This window comes from Marmota marmota, unplaced genomic scaffold, assembly GCF_001458135.2.
Source record: "Marmota marmota marmota unplaced genomic scaffold, marMar, whole genome shotgun sequence".
Classification (NCBI taxonomy): domain Eukaryota; kingdom Metazoa; phylum Chordata; class Mammalia; order Rodentia; family Sciuridae; genus Marmota; species Marmota marmota.
Window position 1 is genome coordinate 79,244,394 of NW_026000026.1, and position 16,656 is coordinate 79,261,049.

The 16,656-nt window shown below is 39.2% G+C and overlaps 1 protein-coding gene across 3 annotated transcripts in view; it reads right to left on the reverse strand.

The window, feature by feature from the left end:
* Htr4 (5-hydroxytryptamine receptor 4) overlaps window positions 1-16,656 on the reverse strand; it is a 178,670-nt gene that overhangs the window by 85,243 nt on the left and 76,771 nt on the right. For all 3 annotated transcript variants that reach the window (XM_015477663.2, XM_048811762.1, XM_048811761.1), the window contains exons 3-4: window positions 5,035-5,160; window positions 3,671-3,871 (exon numbers count right to left, since the gene is read on the reverse strand). In XM_015477663.2, coding sequence (XP_015333149.1) covers window positions 3,671-3,871; window positions 5,035-5,160 — 327 coding nt within the window. The remainder of the gene's footprint in view (window positions 1-3,670; window positions 3,872-5,034; window positions 5,161-16,656) is intronic.

The following is a 16,656-nucleotide window of genomic DNA, read 5'->3' on the forward strand; positions in this document are numbered from 1 at the left end:
TAGAAAAGAGATGAAATAGATCAAATGTGAGTTGTGGGATGGGTGAACAAAAATGAATGTGAAGGAAATCTGTCCAGAGGAGATAATAAGGGCTCCCTCAGAGGGAGTATTTTAGGGGTATTTTGTGAGAAAACATTAGCCAGGAAGATCCTGTGCTCTTTGCCTTGCTCTGACTTCACAGGGGACTCCCAGCACTGAAGTCAGAATGTTCTCAAAGAATTGAGGAATGTGACGCCCCAGGAACACTTGTAGCTAAAGTCCAGTCTGGGTGCACTTTTATGTGAGAAGGTTAAGGTCAACCAAAGGGAAAATTGAAGTTTAAAGGTGTATTTTAAAAATTAGTAAAAATAATGAGTCAGCCCTAATGCCATTGACCATCCAACATGGCCAACACCATGCCCTCCTCTCACCCCCTCATAACTTTAGCTTTTAATGCTCTGGTGGAAATTCACTCCCCTTCCTCTCCCCCTGCCTCTCAATCTCTCTTTCTCTCCCCTCACCTCACTCCCTTCCCCCACCACTACTCCTAAATGTTCATCTATATATTTATTTTATAAAAGTGGAATTACGTTAAACATTTAGGTCCGAAAATTGCTTTTTCTCACGTGACACACCTATGATCTCTTTCCGCACACACTATTTCTCATGATTTTTAGTGTCTTCACTATATTCCATTTTATTTTTTATTTTTTTAAAAATAAGCTCCTGTTTTTTTTTTTAATTCTTTATTTATTTTTTAGTTGTAGTTGGCTACAATATCTTTACTTTATTTATTTACTTTATGTGGTGCTGAGGATCCAACCCAGGGCGTTGCCCATGCTAGGTGAGCGCTCTACTGCTGAGCCACAACCCCACCCCCAATATTCCACTTTTAAAACAATGTTCTAGTACAGCTACTTGGCTGTTTTTTCATTAACCACAGAACTTCAGATTTCAAAACGTCAACTACACTATAAAGTTTTTAATGTCGTTTTTGACCTCTCATGATCCATACTGTAGAAGCATTTATTTTAGTTGCGGTTTGAAAATAATTTTTAAGGAGGCAATAAGCTTTCATTAAAAGGATTCAATTCTCAATGTGCCAAGGAAGAACAAGGGACTGAGAACAGTAGTTGGAGAAAGGCATTGTGTCATATTGAAAGAGTTCTGCATTCTGCTTTGATCCAGGAGACTCATTTGGATGGAATTAGGAACCCAAAGTGAGTGTTCTTGATCCAAAGGCACTACCCTGCATCAGTCACCCCAGAAGACAGGATGTCTTGCCAAGAATCTCATGGCTAACGAGGACATCGCACCTCAATGAGACACTTGCTTTGTGTGCTTTGCCACAGCCAGGCCCTGCTCAGATACCAGACAAGGAGGCACACAACAAGAACTGGATGATAAAACCATACTCTTCCAAGTTAAAACACTGCCTTGCAATATTTAGGATACACTCTCCAGCCCGATAAGAGTATCAATCTTGGGTCAGGGAGCACTGGAAACAAATGACAGTTTCCCAGGCTCCCAAAGAAAAGCAAAACAAAACAGAGCTATATGACCCCATCTCACTTATGGTACTGGAGTGTTCAATGTCCACTATCAGAGAAAGAAATGGAATTTTTGCAGCAGTGCTCACAAAGAGAATGTGCCCATCACTCTGTTCAATTGCATTTGTCAAATATCTAAGTAAACATTTACATAATTACTGGCTATTTGCCAATATCTCCATTCAAATGCAAGTTCTTTGAGGGGAGGGATCATCTTACCGTTATTAATATCCTACTGGAGTGAACACTCTGCTCCAAGTGGTCCCATACTTCCCCCATTTCTTCCTCCATGGCTTATTTTCTTACCCTTGATTTTTCCCAATCCTCAAAGTGATCACTAGCCATCCTGTACCCCCAGCCTTGTCTTTCTACGTTCCTCTAATACTTTCAGTCTCACTGTTCATTTCAGCAACAATCATACATGCAGGTTATCTTCAAGATATCCATGCATTTTTTATTTCTCACATTTTATTTCCTATATTATAAACTTTCATGTGGTATATGCCAACTACTTTTAAAAAGTCTTTCACTGTCTAAAGTTGAACTGTTGTAAAAACAAATAAACACGGTGTCAAACTATGACAGGTGAGGGATCTGGCAGTTTGATTTTACCATTGTCTTTATTTCTAGCCATACAGTGTAGTTTCATTATACAAGCATGTAACTTAGGCACCTTCAACTATATGTTCTTAGCAGAAGAAAAGTGAGCAATTTAAACAGAGCAGGCCAGTATGCTTCCCATTCCAATCAATGAGCAGATGTCCTGAGACCAGATGAATCTGCTGTTCTCTGTACTGATTTCAGTCCCTATCAACACCCCCTCTCCCAGTATAATTCTCTGGGAAGGTTATAATTTTACTGTTTTAAGGTAAATATTTTAGGTATTCCACAATCCATAATTTTGGCCAACAGCTTTTCCTAGTCTTCAAATAAAGAAACAGTGATCTATCCCAAGATGGGGAATGTGTGGAATCTGCACCCCACACTTTCTTTTGGAAACTAAATCCTCAGCTATGACTAGAAACATATATTCCTGGAATCATCTGACCTTTAAATTGCATTCTGCCTTTATTATTCAATAAAAATAAGTGGGAATTGGAAAACAAACAGTGCTGATACAAGTGATAAATATACAAAATCTCCAACAAATGAGGCAGAGATGCAAATCATTACACCTCCTGAAGTCAAATATGAAGAAAAAGAACAAAATTATGCAATAGAAATGAAATTCTAGACCTGGATACCAAAACAGGTAATTATTGGAAATTTTATTATCATCTTTAGTTTTCTGGTAATGAAACTCCAAAATCACATGCACATGCCTAGATATTACTACATAGATGTAGTTTAGGGAATGGTCAAGTTCAAATATAAGGCACTATCATTTGGAACTGGTTCAGCTGCCCATCAGGCAGATGTATTAATTATTTTTTTTCTTTTTTCATTTTATTTTGATTATGCATTACATAATACACTGCATGCTAATAATATACTGCATAACCTCCCAGCAGGGGTAGATGACTCTGAGTTATTTTTTTCATCTATCAGGAAAATGCTTCCTTGAATCAATGTCCTCCAAACCATTTGGCATGCAATAATAATTACTCCATGAAACGCCACTGATAGGGACAATGGGAAATCTTTTACAGTTGTGTGCAGTGGCCACTCTGGGGAGGATAAGCAAGCACATGTTCATGATGCTGAGTCCAGGAAAAATGTCCAACCACATCTTGACATACATACCTAAGGCAAAACCCTATCCCTCACTCCTTAAAGGTGATCTTGATTAAGATGCCTTAATTCTTGTCAATTGGTTCCCTTAGAATTTTGTTCATGCCATAAGTACAGAATTTAGAGCTACAGGGTAAACATGACTGCTAGTATCTTTTGCTATCTATATATCTGGTAAGTTCCCTGCAGCAGGTTCTAGGTCTTTCTAATATCTAGATCTGCGGAACCTTAGAACTGCCTGTCTAAAATGGGGTCCTCTGTAAATTGAATGAATAATTGAATAACCAAATTTGCCTTTCTGAGATTCATTTCTTGCAATAACTTAGAGAAGAAGGAAAGACATTGTCCAGTATACACAAGGTCACTTCCTCCATACCCAAGCTCCACGAGACACCCTGCTCTCCCCTTACCTATCCAGGGAAATGCAGCACAGGTGAAAGATTGATGCTGTTGTGAGTAGGACATCTAGGGATGTCCGCACAAGACAAAACATCTCTCCATAAATCCAGATGTCTTGAACCAGCTCAATGGCACCGAAGGGCATCACCAGCACCGAAACCAGAAGATCCGCAAAGGCAAGAGATACGATGAAATAATTGGTTTTTATTTTCCTGTGAGTGAAAAAGTATAAGGGAGACGAGAGAGAGAGAGAGAGAGAGAGAGAGAGAAGGGAGGGAGGAAAAGGAAAGAAGTCACACATTTAACATATTCTAAGATTCTGTGTGCTCATCTGCTCTTCTGTAATACACTGAGAAGTTCCTGAGTGGTCTGGCCTCTCTGACTTCTTCAGACCCATCTCAGGTCAAAAGCCCTTTTTCCCCCTCTTCCTTCTGGTCACTCTTTGCATCCTCCCTTCCAAGGGTCTTCGCATGGGTTCCCTCTCTCCAATTACTGGCCCAGTTACATCTCATCCTCACTTTAGCCCTGAGCAGGGCATTCTCAGGGACCCTCGCAAGGTGTTCCCCTTACAAACAGCAAATTCGACCATTTTCCACCCTGAGACTGACTCTTGTGTGCCTCACATTTGTACCACCAGTCAGGATTGTGTTTTTACACCTCATTCGCATCATTATTGATCAGTGCTGGCTTTGCTCGGAAAGGAACTGTGTCATGTGTCCCCTTTGGTGACTCAGTGGCTCTGACTTCAAATTGCACACAAGAACTACACAGTGCATTTCAATACATCTTGGTGCTCCTGGCTACATCCCAGTTCCATTAGTTCATAAACCTTGGTTGCTTATTATCTCCCTCCCCACAAAGATTTTCAGATAAAAACCCCAGTTCAATGTGGATCTTAATAATATATTTATAAGTATGTCCAAAATATTGCATGGGACATAATTACACCACATAGTAACATTTAAAAAAAAAGTGTTTTAGGTGATTCTAATTGTAGGCAGGGGTGGTAATAATGAAGTAAAAACATAAGAAGATCCATGTTTAAATCTAGAACCATCATTAGACAACTGCCTCTTCCCAGAACCATTGGTAAAGTCAGGGGCTTAGATTCAATGTGCTCTCCACAATTGTGTATACAGTGATCACAACTACTAAAAGCCATGACAGGGAAACAGATGGTACACCACAGTGCTTATACTGGAGATATTAGAGTTGTAGGATTGTGTGTCATCCCTCTTCCCTTCTCTGTTTTTTAAAAACTATTCACGTGAACTTTTTCCTTCATAATTACAATGAAAATGTTGAGACCCAGCTCTCCAGGGAGATTCCAGAACTCCACTCATGTTTCCCCAGGAGGTCCCCTGGAGTGGCTTACCGGAGCTGCCTGTCCCTGCACACAGCCACCATCACCAGCAGGTTGCCCAGGATGGCCATCAGGATGACTGCCGAGAGAAACGTGAGCAGCAAGACCTTCTCCAATGAACCAAAGCCCTCCTTGGAACTGGAAGACACAAAAACACAAAGAATTGTTGGGGACTGAGACATGGGAAAGAAAACTTGTCTTTTCCTCATTGACCTTCAGGAAGCAGCTGCAGCAGACATTTATCATGCACTTAATACATGCCAGGGTCTGAACCCATCAGTGGACAGGCCATCCTGGCTAACTTCTATATAATGAGGAGATGAGGCCAAAGAGGTGAACACACTAGCCAATGGTTGCACAGCTATTCTCCATCAGATAATAATTCATGGTTTCCCTTCAGAGACTACACCTCAGTAGGTATTCAGAAATGTATTTGGATGATTACTGTTTCACATGTTTAATCCAACTATATTATAAGCTGCACAAGTCAAGACCTCAGCTGTTGTATTCACTGCTGTATAGTTAATGTGTAATTCACTTTTGTCAGATGAAGGAAGGATGGTGCTGGATGAATGAATGACTGTACCTGGAACCAGGGTCTGCATGCATACAAGGGTCACTCTGTTTTCAGTACCCGAGTCCAGCCCACACAGAAGCCACTGTTCATAGGTGGGCTGCCCCAAGGAGAGGAGATCAGATTCTTTGAGGTGCAGAGGACAGACAGTAGCCAACCAATGAGCTGAGGGGCTTCTGCAGCTGCCCTCAACTCCACTTCTCTTGGTACCTAGCAGATGTCACTTTTTTACAGTTCAAATTTATTTTCTCATCAATTTCAGCATCTGATTTAATTTACAAATTCTTCCTTCCCGGTCTAAGTAAAAAACTTGCTTTATTAACTTGAAGTGAGTGACCTCTATCAATGAAAGTATAATATCTGCAGGTTATTCCAACGTTACAGGAAAAAGTTTTATTTTAATTGTGTTAATAAAATGTTTGTTTTAATGAAGCTTCAAATGATCTTAAAACTCCTGAACCCAAACCCCACATTTGGGAAATGTGGGGGAAATTAGGGGATCTGAGCTGTCAGAACACATTAGAGGCTGGGAGAGGCTGCTCGTCCTGGGAGCCCACCACTGGGAACGCAAGGTCCAGACATGAAGGATTATCTGTTCTTACTGAGCTCCTTTGGCTGATAAATCAAGGTAGGCACCGACACTCAAGGGCAGCAGTCTGTCAAGTCTGGCCCTGGCTTTGGTCCAACTTCTTCCTTTAGGCAGGCACAGGAGACAAAGTGCCAAATGGGATGAGAAACCAGCCTTACTGTGGTTGGAGAATGAGAAAGTTCCTCCAATTTGCTAAGAAGGGTTTCTACAGATTGATTAATTTAAATATCTAGGGCTGGGATACAGATGAAAAGAAAAGGTATATTCACCTAAATCACCCTTCCACATTTAAGTGCCAACTATCAACAGTACAAATATTGGTCAGGGAAGATTTAATAAAATGTGGAAAAAGACATCAAAAGGGTAATGTGGCCATGGAAAAACTTATTTGATTTTAGGCCATATCAAGTAAGGTGAAGTATCCAACAAAGGAGGTGATGGTGGTTCTTTTCCTTGTGCTGCTTACAGGCTCTGACTCACAGTCCCTCTAACCATTGCCCCCCCCCATTAGGTCCCTGTATTTGATGTATTTCTTTTCTCAAGTGCTCCTTAATTGACTGACTACTCCTTGTCATTCAGATCTCATATCAAATTCAACTCACATTTAATGTGCTACTGCCAACAAACATTTTTCATTTCTTTATACCATTTGTTGTTATTGAAATGACTTTTTTTTATTGATTACTTCTGTTTATCACCCCCACATATTGACTTTGGTTACTTTTATTTTTTGGTGCTGTGGATTGAACCCAGGGATCTTGTGTGTGCTAGGGAAGGGCTCTACTACTGAGGTACACCCCAACCCAGACTTTGGTTATCTTTTTCACTCTTCCAGTGCCTGGCACAATATCTAGTCTATGGTGTGAGTAGCACATAGGTATATGTAGTACACAATAAATACTCTATTATTTGCTGATTGAGTGAAAGACAGATTATGTTCGTAATGGTGAGGTTTGTTTTTTCAACACTTTTGAAAATTGCTTGAAAGTATATGGGAGATTTTATCTAGTAAAGAGAAGTCCCAGGGATAAGACAAAGCTGTTTTTTTAAACTACCTGAAGGACTGTCATTTGAAAAAAAAAATTAGGTTTACAGACTCACTCATTCAACATTACTTTTTGAGCACCTGCTCCATGGTGGGCATCATATGACCCAGGGAAACAGCAAGAAGCAACTCAGAAGGCAGATGATAAACAGATACACATGAAAATATGAGAAATACCAACTGGTACATGCAGTCTTAGGGAGAAAATCTGGAAGGGTGAGGAGGTCAGGACTGCCCGTGAAGGCTGGCTATTGCATAGGGGTTGTCAGAGAGGGATCAGTGGTAGATGTCACAGCTTATGATGCCTGGGTTGTGATTAGGAGGGATCAGTGAGTGGGCTTTAAGCAGAGGTTTCCAACCCTAGCTGCAAAGTCTCCAAGGAGATTTTTTAAATGCTGATTCTGGGGCCTCACTCACAAAGACACTGATTTAACTGGTGTGGCTTGCAGCCTGAATATTGGATTTTTTTTAAGCACTCAGTGATTCTGATGTGCAACCAAGGCTGAGTGCTCTCAGTAGATGGCGGACAGATTTAGTGGTGGATGAAAACAATCACCTAGCAACTAAAAATGATCTGCAATGGCTTCCTGGTGTTATATTAAGCTCCCCAGTACAGAAAGAATTGAAGAACACCTGGGCCCACTGAGATACAACTTCATGTGCAAGAGGACAACCATTAAATAAAAAAATAAATAGAAAGATACATAAATAAATAAAAATATAACAAAGTTGGCATGAATGTAGGAAAACTGGAACCCATGTACAATGCTGGTGGGAATGTAAAAGGGTACAGCCACTCTGGAAAGTGTTTTGTGGTTTCTCAAAAGGTAAAAAGTGTATCTCAAATACTTGAAAACAGAGATACAAATGGACACTTGCATACCAATGTTCACAGTGGGATCAGTCATAAGAGCTCAAAGGTGGAAATTACCCAATTGTCCATGAACAGATAAACAAACAGAATGTTGTATATACATACTATGGAATATTATCTTGCCATAAAAAGGAATGAAGGTCTGACACATGTTGCAGGATGGTGTACCCTGAAAATGTTTTGCTAAATGAAATACACTAGGCACAAAAAGATAAATATATGATTCCAATTATATGGAAATCCAGAATAGGCAAATTCTTACAGGGAAAGAGGTAGAACCTCATAACCCAGAATTGAGGGGGAATGGAGAAGTATTATTTAATACGTATAGAGTTTCTGTTTGGGATGATGGAAGAATGCAGGAAATAGGCAGTTGTATCAACAGTTTCACACTTTTACAGATGTACTTAATATCACTGAAGTATATACTTAAAATGCTTGTTTTACATATTAATGGTCAATTTCATGTTATTTATACTTTATTATAATAAAAAAGAATACATGGATGATCAGATGCCCAGACACTATATGGGGCTCCTGTATTAGGGGCAGGCTGGGCTGGGTTGTTTTAGGTCCCTTTCTTGTCTACAACCAATGATTTAAATACATACCCTAGTGGGAGGAAAGATTCAGACTGTTTGGGATGAACACATCGGGCTCCAGAGAATATATATTTCAAATCAAGCAGATGTCAGGATCAGAGGGCACCAAGTTCAAGATATAGTTCATTTGTGACAGGCCAATTAAGAGCCAGAAATAGCTAAACTGTAACCTGTGAGTGACAAGCAAAATTCAACCATAGAAAGAGATCTTTTAATTAGGAAGAATTGTCCATTGAACTAAATGTAAATCCAATAACAATAATTAAAATAAATTAGGAATCACTTTTGTAAATTCATCTTTGACTCCTGGGTTGCCTCTGACGCCCTCAGAATACTGTCAACTACTCACTACCAGCTGATTCTCATCTGGCCAAAGAGTTGTCCCCTACACTGAATTGATTCCTTGACAGCTAATCTTATGAAAACTTTTACTTTCTCTTCTTTGTTTTAGCTTTTTCAGTGATCTTTCAATCCATTAATAAAGAAATTCCACAATTTGTTGTCTATGCTTACCATTTTCTCTGTTTTTAATGAAAGAAAACATAAAGACATTAATTCTGGGCAAGATTCCACATAGGTTAGTGTATGTGAGACTAGATTGTAAATGACAGAGTACAATACGAAGAACTAATTGTCATCAATACCAGAAGCCTATACAGGCCCCATAGCAGAGGAAGTTATAGGTTATGCTGTGTTACACACACACACACACACACACACACACACACACACTCTTTTCACAGGCGGGAAGATACTTTTTGATTGGTTTTGCCCTGGATTTGTTAACAAGAACCTGTGTGACTTCCAAATACTTCTCTGAGCCTCTTTCTTCATGGACTAATTGAGAAAGTTAGATTGAATCTTTCATTCATCAAATATGTATTGAGCGCCAGCCACCTGCCAAGTAGTGTGCTGGAAATGGACAGAGTCCCTGACTCACGGAGCTCGTCGTACTGTGGGTTGACACAGACAATGTACAGGGCAGTTAAGGCAGTCAATGCAGCCTGATCAGTGCTTCCAACTTTCATGTTTATATAAACCTACCAGGGATCTTATCAAAATGGAGATTCTGGCTTTGTAGGTCTGGGGTGAGGTCTGGGATTCTGTATTTCTGTCCAGCTGGAGGTAGTCATGCTGGTGCTGCTGGTTCCTGCATCACACTTGGAGTAGCAAGATTATAACAGGCCTAAACATGGCAGTGTGACAGAGATGAGTAGGATAGAGGGCAATGACTGGTAGCCAGAGAACACTGGAGATGATGTTTGGCTGAACTTTGATCTTTGCAGAGGATTCAGAAGTGAGAAATCAGAGGATTCGGGAGGAAGAGAGAAGAGCAGATGCAAAGGCCCTGAGACAGGCAAGACCTTGTGTTCACTATCACAGGGGAACAGCAGGGGCTGAACTATTGAGATAAGCTCAGAAAAGGAGTCAGGAGCTACATATACTCTGAGAGTTTGTTCTGTTCTGGTGAGCAGTGGACGTTCTATTGGAAGGTAAATGAGAAGACTAGAAGTGTTGTAAGCAGAGCAATGAGCAGGGTGGGGAGTGAACATGTGAGAGCAGAGAAGTAAAACTGCCAGGGGTCCTTGTGAGAGTCCAAAAGGAAGTGGCCTACATCAGGGTGGCCGAAGTGGAGAGAAATGGGTGGGATAAAGGTATATCTGAGGGATAAAGAATAGATAAGACTAATAGATTGCATGGGTAAGTGCAGAAAAGTAAAAATGCAAAACATTTCTAATTTGCATACCTAGATAAATGTTGGTACAGTTTAATGAGAAGGGAAAATGTAAAGTGTGAAATAACTAAGATATTCAAGTGGGGGCGTGAAATAGGAGACTGGATATATATCTGGAATTCAGAGGGAATGACTAGGCAGGGAGTGCACACAGGATGGCCAGCATTTCTCTGGGACTGAGCATTCTGAAGAGGGATGTATCACCCAAGAAGTAGGTCAGGGTCTTTAAGAACTCCAGTACCAAGTAATGCTATAGAGAAGGAGGAGCTGGCAGAGGACACTGAACATGTCCAAAATGTCCAAGGAATGCCAAAAGAATGTGTGGTATTGCAAGACCAAGAAAAGAAAGTTTGAAGTGACGAGAAAAAAAAAGAACAAGTGTTCTTGATAGTTCTCCAGAACTACTGGAGGACCACTTCTGGTCATAAAGGAAGCAAAGTAGACAGGGCACCAGAGCAATTATTTTGCATTTCACATATTTAGCTTTGCAATAAAATAGTGTTAGCTAGAGAGTCCAGCTTCAGCACAGGAACATGACATTCACATGGTACATGGAAGGATCTGGAAACTAGTGTTAAGTGAAATAAGCCAATACCATAAAACCAAAGGTCAAATGTTTTCTCTGATATGTGGATGCTAACATACAATAAGGGGTGGGGACAGAAATTTAGTGGAGTAGACAAAGGGGAATGAAGGGAAGGGAGGGAGGACGGTAACAGGAAGGACTGAAGTGAATCGGACATAACTTTCGCATGTTCATATGTGAATACACCACAGAGAATCTCACCATCACATACATCCACAAGACTGGGATCTTAATTAGAATAAGATATATTCCATGTTTGTATAAATAGATCAAAATAGATTCTATTGTCATGTGTAACTAAAAGGAGCAAATAAAAAATAATCTAAATAAAAATTATTCTTGATCACTCTCACACACACACACACACACACACACACACACAAAGAAGCGCCTCCTCTCCCATCTGTTGAGTGCCTTCTGTACAGGAAACATCCTTGAAAATACACACAGCATGTCCCAAAAGATCCCAAGCAGCACAAATGCTCCTGAAGAAAGTTCTTCCTCCATCCCTCCTGACCAGCCTGCTTTCTCTTACCAATAAACAGCCAGAACAAAGATTGCAGACATTCTGACTTAAGAGAGATAATATGTCTAAAATTACTTTTGTTCTAGTGGGAAATTTATTAATCTTAAATGTAAGGTCGTGGGTTTTTCTACAGTGATGAGATTGGTATTGACCAAGATGGTCCCAACATTCCATTCAGCTGGATTAAACTTTAGACAGGCTTCTTCCTGACTCTGGAGACCCTGAGATCCCTTTCTTTGAGCACTTTAGACAACTGTAATTGGAATTCTTTCTTTGACCTTTCGAGATGAACAGCTTTTTAAAAGTCTCTTGACAGTTTTACAAGCAATTTTTTATTTGATAGTACTCACCATTTTTACAACTAATTATGGCATGCATGTTCTTTCTTCATTACTTGCCATGAACATAATCCATGACTATTGGAGTGCTTGCAGGAGAGTTCAACTCATGATATTTGCATTAGCAATATCTTACAAAAAATATTATTAGCAGTAGTAGTAATGCTTTTTGGTGTTGCTGTGGATTGAATCCAGGGCATCACAAACACTAGGCAAGTGCTCTACCACTGAGCTACATCCCCAGTGCTTATGTTTATCTGAATTAATTTTTAAAATATATTTTTATAAATAGCCCAATGAATAAATGGACCAATGAACCAAACAGACACTTCTCAAAATAGAAATTAAAAATGGCCAATAAATATGTGAAAAAGAGTTCAACATATTTAGCTATCAAGGAAATGCAAATCAAAACTCTACTGAGATTTCACCTTACTTCAGTTAGAATTAAAAACACCAATAATAATGCTCAAGAAGATGTGGAGAAAAAGAAACATGCAGTGTTGATGGGATTGTAAATTAGCACAAGCACTGTAAAGATATGTATGGAACTTCCTCAAAAAAGTAGAAATGGAACCACCTTATGACCCAGCTATTCCATTTCTCAGTGTTTATCCAAAAGATTTAAAGTCAGAATACTATAGTGATACACCCATACCCATGTTTACACAAGCACAATTCACAATAAACAAGTTATGGAACAATAGATAAATGGATAAAGAAAATGTGGTATATATAAGCCATGGAGTTTTGCTCAGCCATAAAGAAGAAAATAATGTCATTTGCAGGAAAATGGATGGAAATGGAAAGCATCGTGCTAACTGAAATAAGCCAGATTCAGAAAGTCAAAGGTCATAGGTTTTCTCTCATATGTGGAAGATACAGAGGAAAAAGGAATAAAAAAAAAGTAATCTAAAGAAAATACAAAAAAGAATAGTTGAAAAGAGGTAGGGAAGAAGAGAGGAAAAGGGGGATGCTACTGGCAAATGAAATGGACCAAATTATGCTATGTGCATGTATAAATTTATGACAATGAATCTCATCATATGTATAATGATAATGCACCAATAAAAATAAAAAGACATTTTTCATTAAAGTAGAAATAGTACAGACAATGAATGTGCTAATTATTTCCCCCCCATAACCAACTCAAGCAGCAATGTAATTGTAGCCTCTTAAAGTCATTTTCTTCATATATATATGCACTCTGTCCTCCATCCCAGGTTTCTTGAAAGACTGGAACATACAAATGGACAACTGCCAGACCATAGATAACAAACACACTCTGACAATCTCTGCTGCAAATGGTCCAGAATGGTTATGACTTGATCTATGACTACAGGCTTCCCTATTTTTCTACTCCCACTTACGTTCAAATCAAGAACCACCAGAAAGAGACATGTAGGCTCCAAAACCAACTACACAAGATGCCCATTTCTTGTTACTGTACCACTCTCACCCACCAGCAACCTCCAATCAGGGAGCACCCGAAGGCTTTTTTCTCTAAACTGCTTTTCTGCTTCCTTACTCATCTTTCAGGCTTTGGCAAGAGTTGGTAGCTGACCCTCTTGCTGTAGCATACTCTGAATAAAACCTTCTGTTTGTTTTCATTTGTGTTGTCTTCATTTATTGCTGCATTCAAGATACATTCTAGATGTTATACTTAAACTAGTCATACATTTTAAAATTAAATATAAGACTTTCTGGAGAATAGAATTCTTCTTATCATTCATTTTACATTACTTTGAGTTCTTCCTGGAAATTTCAAGTTCTCCTAGTTATTTTTTAACAATATGCTCCCCTCCCCATTTTTTTTAGAGAGAGAGGAGAGAGGGAGAGAGGGAGAGAGAGAGAGAGAGAGAGAGAGAGAGAGAGAGAGAGAGAATATTTTTAATATTTATTTTTTTCAGTTTTCGGTGGACACAACATCTTTATTTTATTTTATGTGGTGCTGAGGATCGAACCCAGCCAGGCGAGCGCGTTACCTCTTGAGCCATATCCCCAGCCCCCATTTTTTTTTTTTTTACAGAAGGACTGAATAAGACCACTTGTAAAGAATTGTTCCATAATAAGTAGCATCATAGCAATAGTATTTCAGACTGGCCAACAGCATTAGAAATCATCTGGAGGGCTTAGTGAAAGCAGGGATTGCTGGAACCACCCAGTTTCTAATGCAGTACATCAGGGACAGAGCCACAATTTTTACATTTCTAACAAATTGCCATGTGATGTTGATACTACCAGTCTAGGGTCCCAACTTAGAGAGCCATTGACCTAGAACTTTGTATAAGATGCCCTTAATCTTAATTTTCATTCCCACATTGTAAATTATGTCCTTTTGTTACTAGGTTCAGAGCCCCTGCTTGGAATTGGGTAGATTTTGACACTGATTTATTATTGATCACCTATCATATGACAAGTAATGCACTAAGGAGACTTTTTTAATGTTGGCTCATTTCATATTCACAATTATCATGTGATCTGACATCTTGATGCTCCTTTTTCAGAAGAGTCTGGCATGCATCATGGTTTAGAGACAATATCATACAACTATCAAGTAATGGACCTCAGGTTTAAACCCTTACATTTTGATTGCAAGTCCAGTGCTATTTCCATTAAGTCTCAAGCATGCTAATTTGTAACTGAATAAATTTAGCATAAAAAGACATGCTACAAAGTTTGACTTTTTGTCTAGAAAATTAAGATACCAAATGTTGATAATGATACCTTCATATGCCTTGTAAAAAAAAAACATGCTGTCTATGGAAAATAGGAGAACAATAAGAAATAAATCCCCTGTGATGGAAATCATGCATAATGAAATTTCAATGTAATTTTAAAAGGACTCTTTCCTTGTTTTTGAAGACCTTAAAGATAAAGAGGAAAAGAAGAGGGGTGGTTGGTGCACAGCTGGTGAAGTTAGGCAATTTTGAACTGTGAACATCTGGAATAAAATTCTTATGGCAAGCTCTTAATAGAGTTTTGGAGGACCCAAAGATCACACATGCTGCAATCAGAAAAACTTCAAAGTCTGTATAGTGCGTAATGGAGTTAAAGCTACCCAAAATAAAAAGGATAGCAAGATCAAAGACACTGTTCTCTAAGGCCACAACCAAATGTAAACCCAAGTCATAACAGATGCCACAAGATGACATCTATATTTGTGAAAGTCCACACTGCTGCACAGTGTGTTAACTACCAGGGATTTCCTTCTTGGAAACAAAATGCTGAATGATAGTGCCCGTGCATTAAAGGGGTAGCTCTCACTTTGAGACAAGTCATTCTTTCAAGATTGTAACTGAGCAAACAGTTCCAGAGATAATTTCTTTTTCTTTACATTTCGATTCTATATAGGGTTTCTGGTTTGTTTTGCAAATGTCTCTTTACCCACAATTGTTCAGGAACATGCCCCAAAAGCACAGAAATGTCCTCTTTTGTAGTAAAACACATAGCATGTTTTCAGTTTTTGACTGATTATTTCCTTGAAATTACTTCTGTGATGGTGAGAAATCCAGCACAGGAAAAAAGCTTGGACCACAGGCAGCCTTTCCACTGTGGTTGATCATTTACCCCAAGGGTAAGCACTCAAGGAAAGCAGAATTCCCCTCCTTAACAATGACCTGCACCCTAAGTTTTTGCTGCAGCTGGTCTGTCTCAGGTTTCAATTGCCAAAGCATTCAAGACTGCATATTTAGCCAGGATCCTGGCTTGCAAACTGTTGCAAAGTATTATGGTTTCCCTTCCCTCCCTTGCCTCTGATTACATAAAAATCTAATGTCCCAAAGAAGGAAGAAACTGCTTAATGTTATTCTATGTAGTGTAGCCAAACAATGGCCAGAGAGGCTTTACCTTCACCTCTATTGTCTGTGTATCTGTTTTTTTGTTTGTTTGTTTGTTTTATTTTGTTTTGTTTTTGTACCAGGGATTGAACCCAGAGGCACTTAACTCTTGAGCCCCATCCCCCACATCCCCAGTCCTTTTTATGTTTTATTTAGAGACAGGGTCTCGCTAAGTTGCCGAGGCTGGCTTTGAACTCATGATCCTCCTGCCTCAGTCTTTGGAGTCTCTGGAATTATAGGCATGAACCACTGCACCTGAATGTCTGGGGGTTTTTTTGTTTTGTTTTGTTTTATAGCTATGTTCACACTACCCAGGCAAAACTGAGTAATTAAGACAGAAACTGTGTGGTCAGCTAAGCTGAAACTATTCTCTGGAGCTTTATGGAAAAAGTTCCGTGACTCTGCTCTTTTGGATCCAGTGGTATTTGGTCTAAAGAATATAGAATAGGGCCACTAAGTTTCTAGACTAGTTTCATAGGTAATAACAAAAAACCCTCCAAAAGGAGCCAATTTATCTGGAATTCACTCTATCTTCTCTCACTAAGTGGAAAGCAACACCATTTCAGCTGACCATGCCAGAAAAAAAACATCTTAAACAAATTTTTTCTTCTCCTTCACCAAGGTCATTAACTACTTTGAGTATCCTTTAGATCTCCTTACTTCTCTTCAAACTGCTGTCTCTAACCTAACAGAGGTCTTTCTTCTGTCTTTGCCTCGCTAGACTACCCCAACCACCCAACCACTGATATCCCACTACTCACTCTGTCTTTAGCCATTAGTTTATTACATGGCAGAAATTTAAATTTAAATTGGCTTCCCATCCTGTCTCAACAAGTTGCAGATCTGTTTTTTCCAATCGCTCAGGCTAAAATCTGGAGATCTGTCTGTCTTCCTTCCTTTTTTTTTTTTTTTTTTTTTTTTTTTTT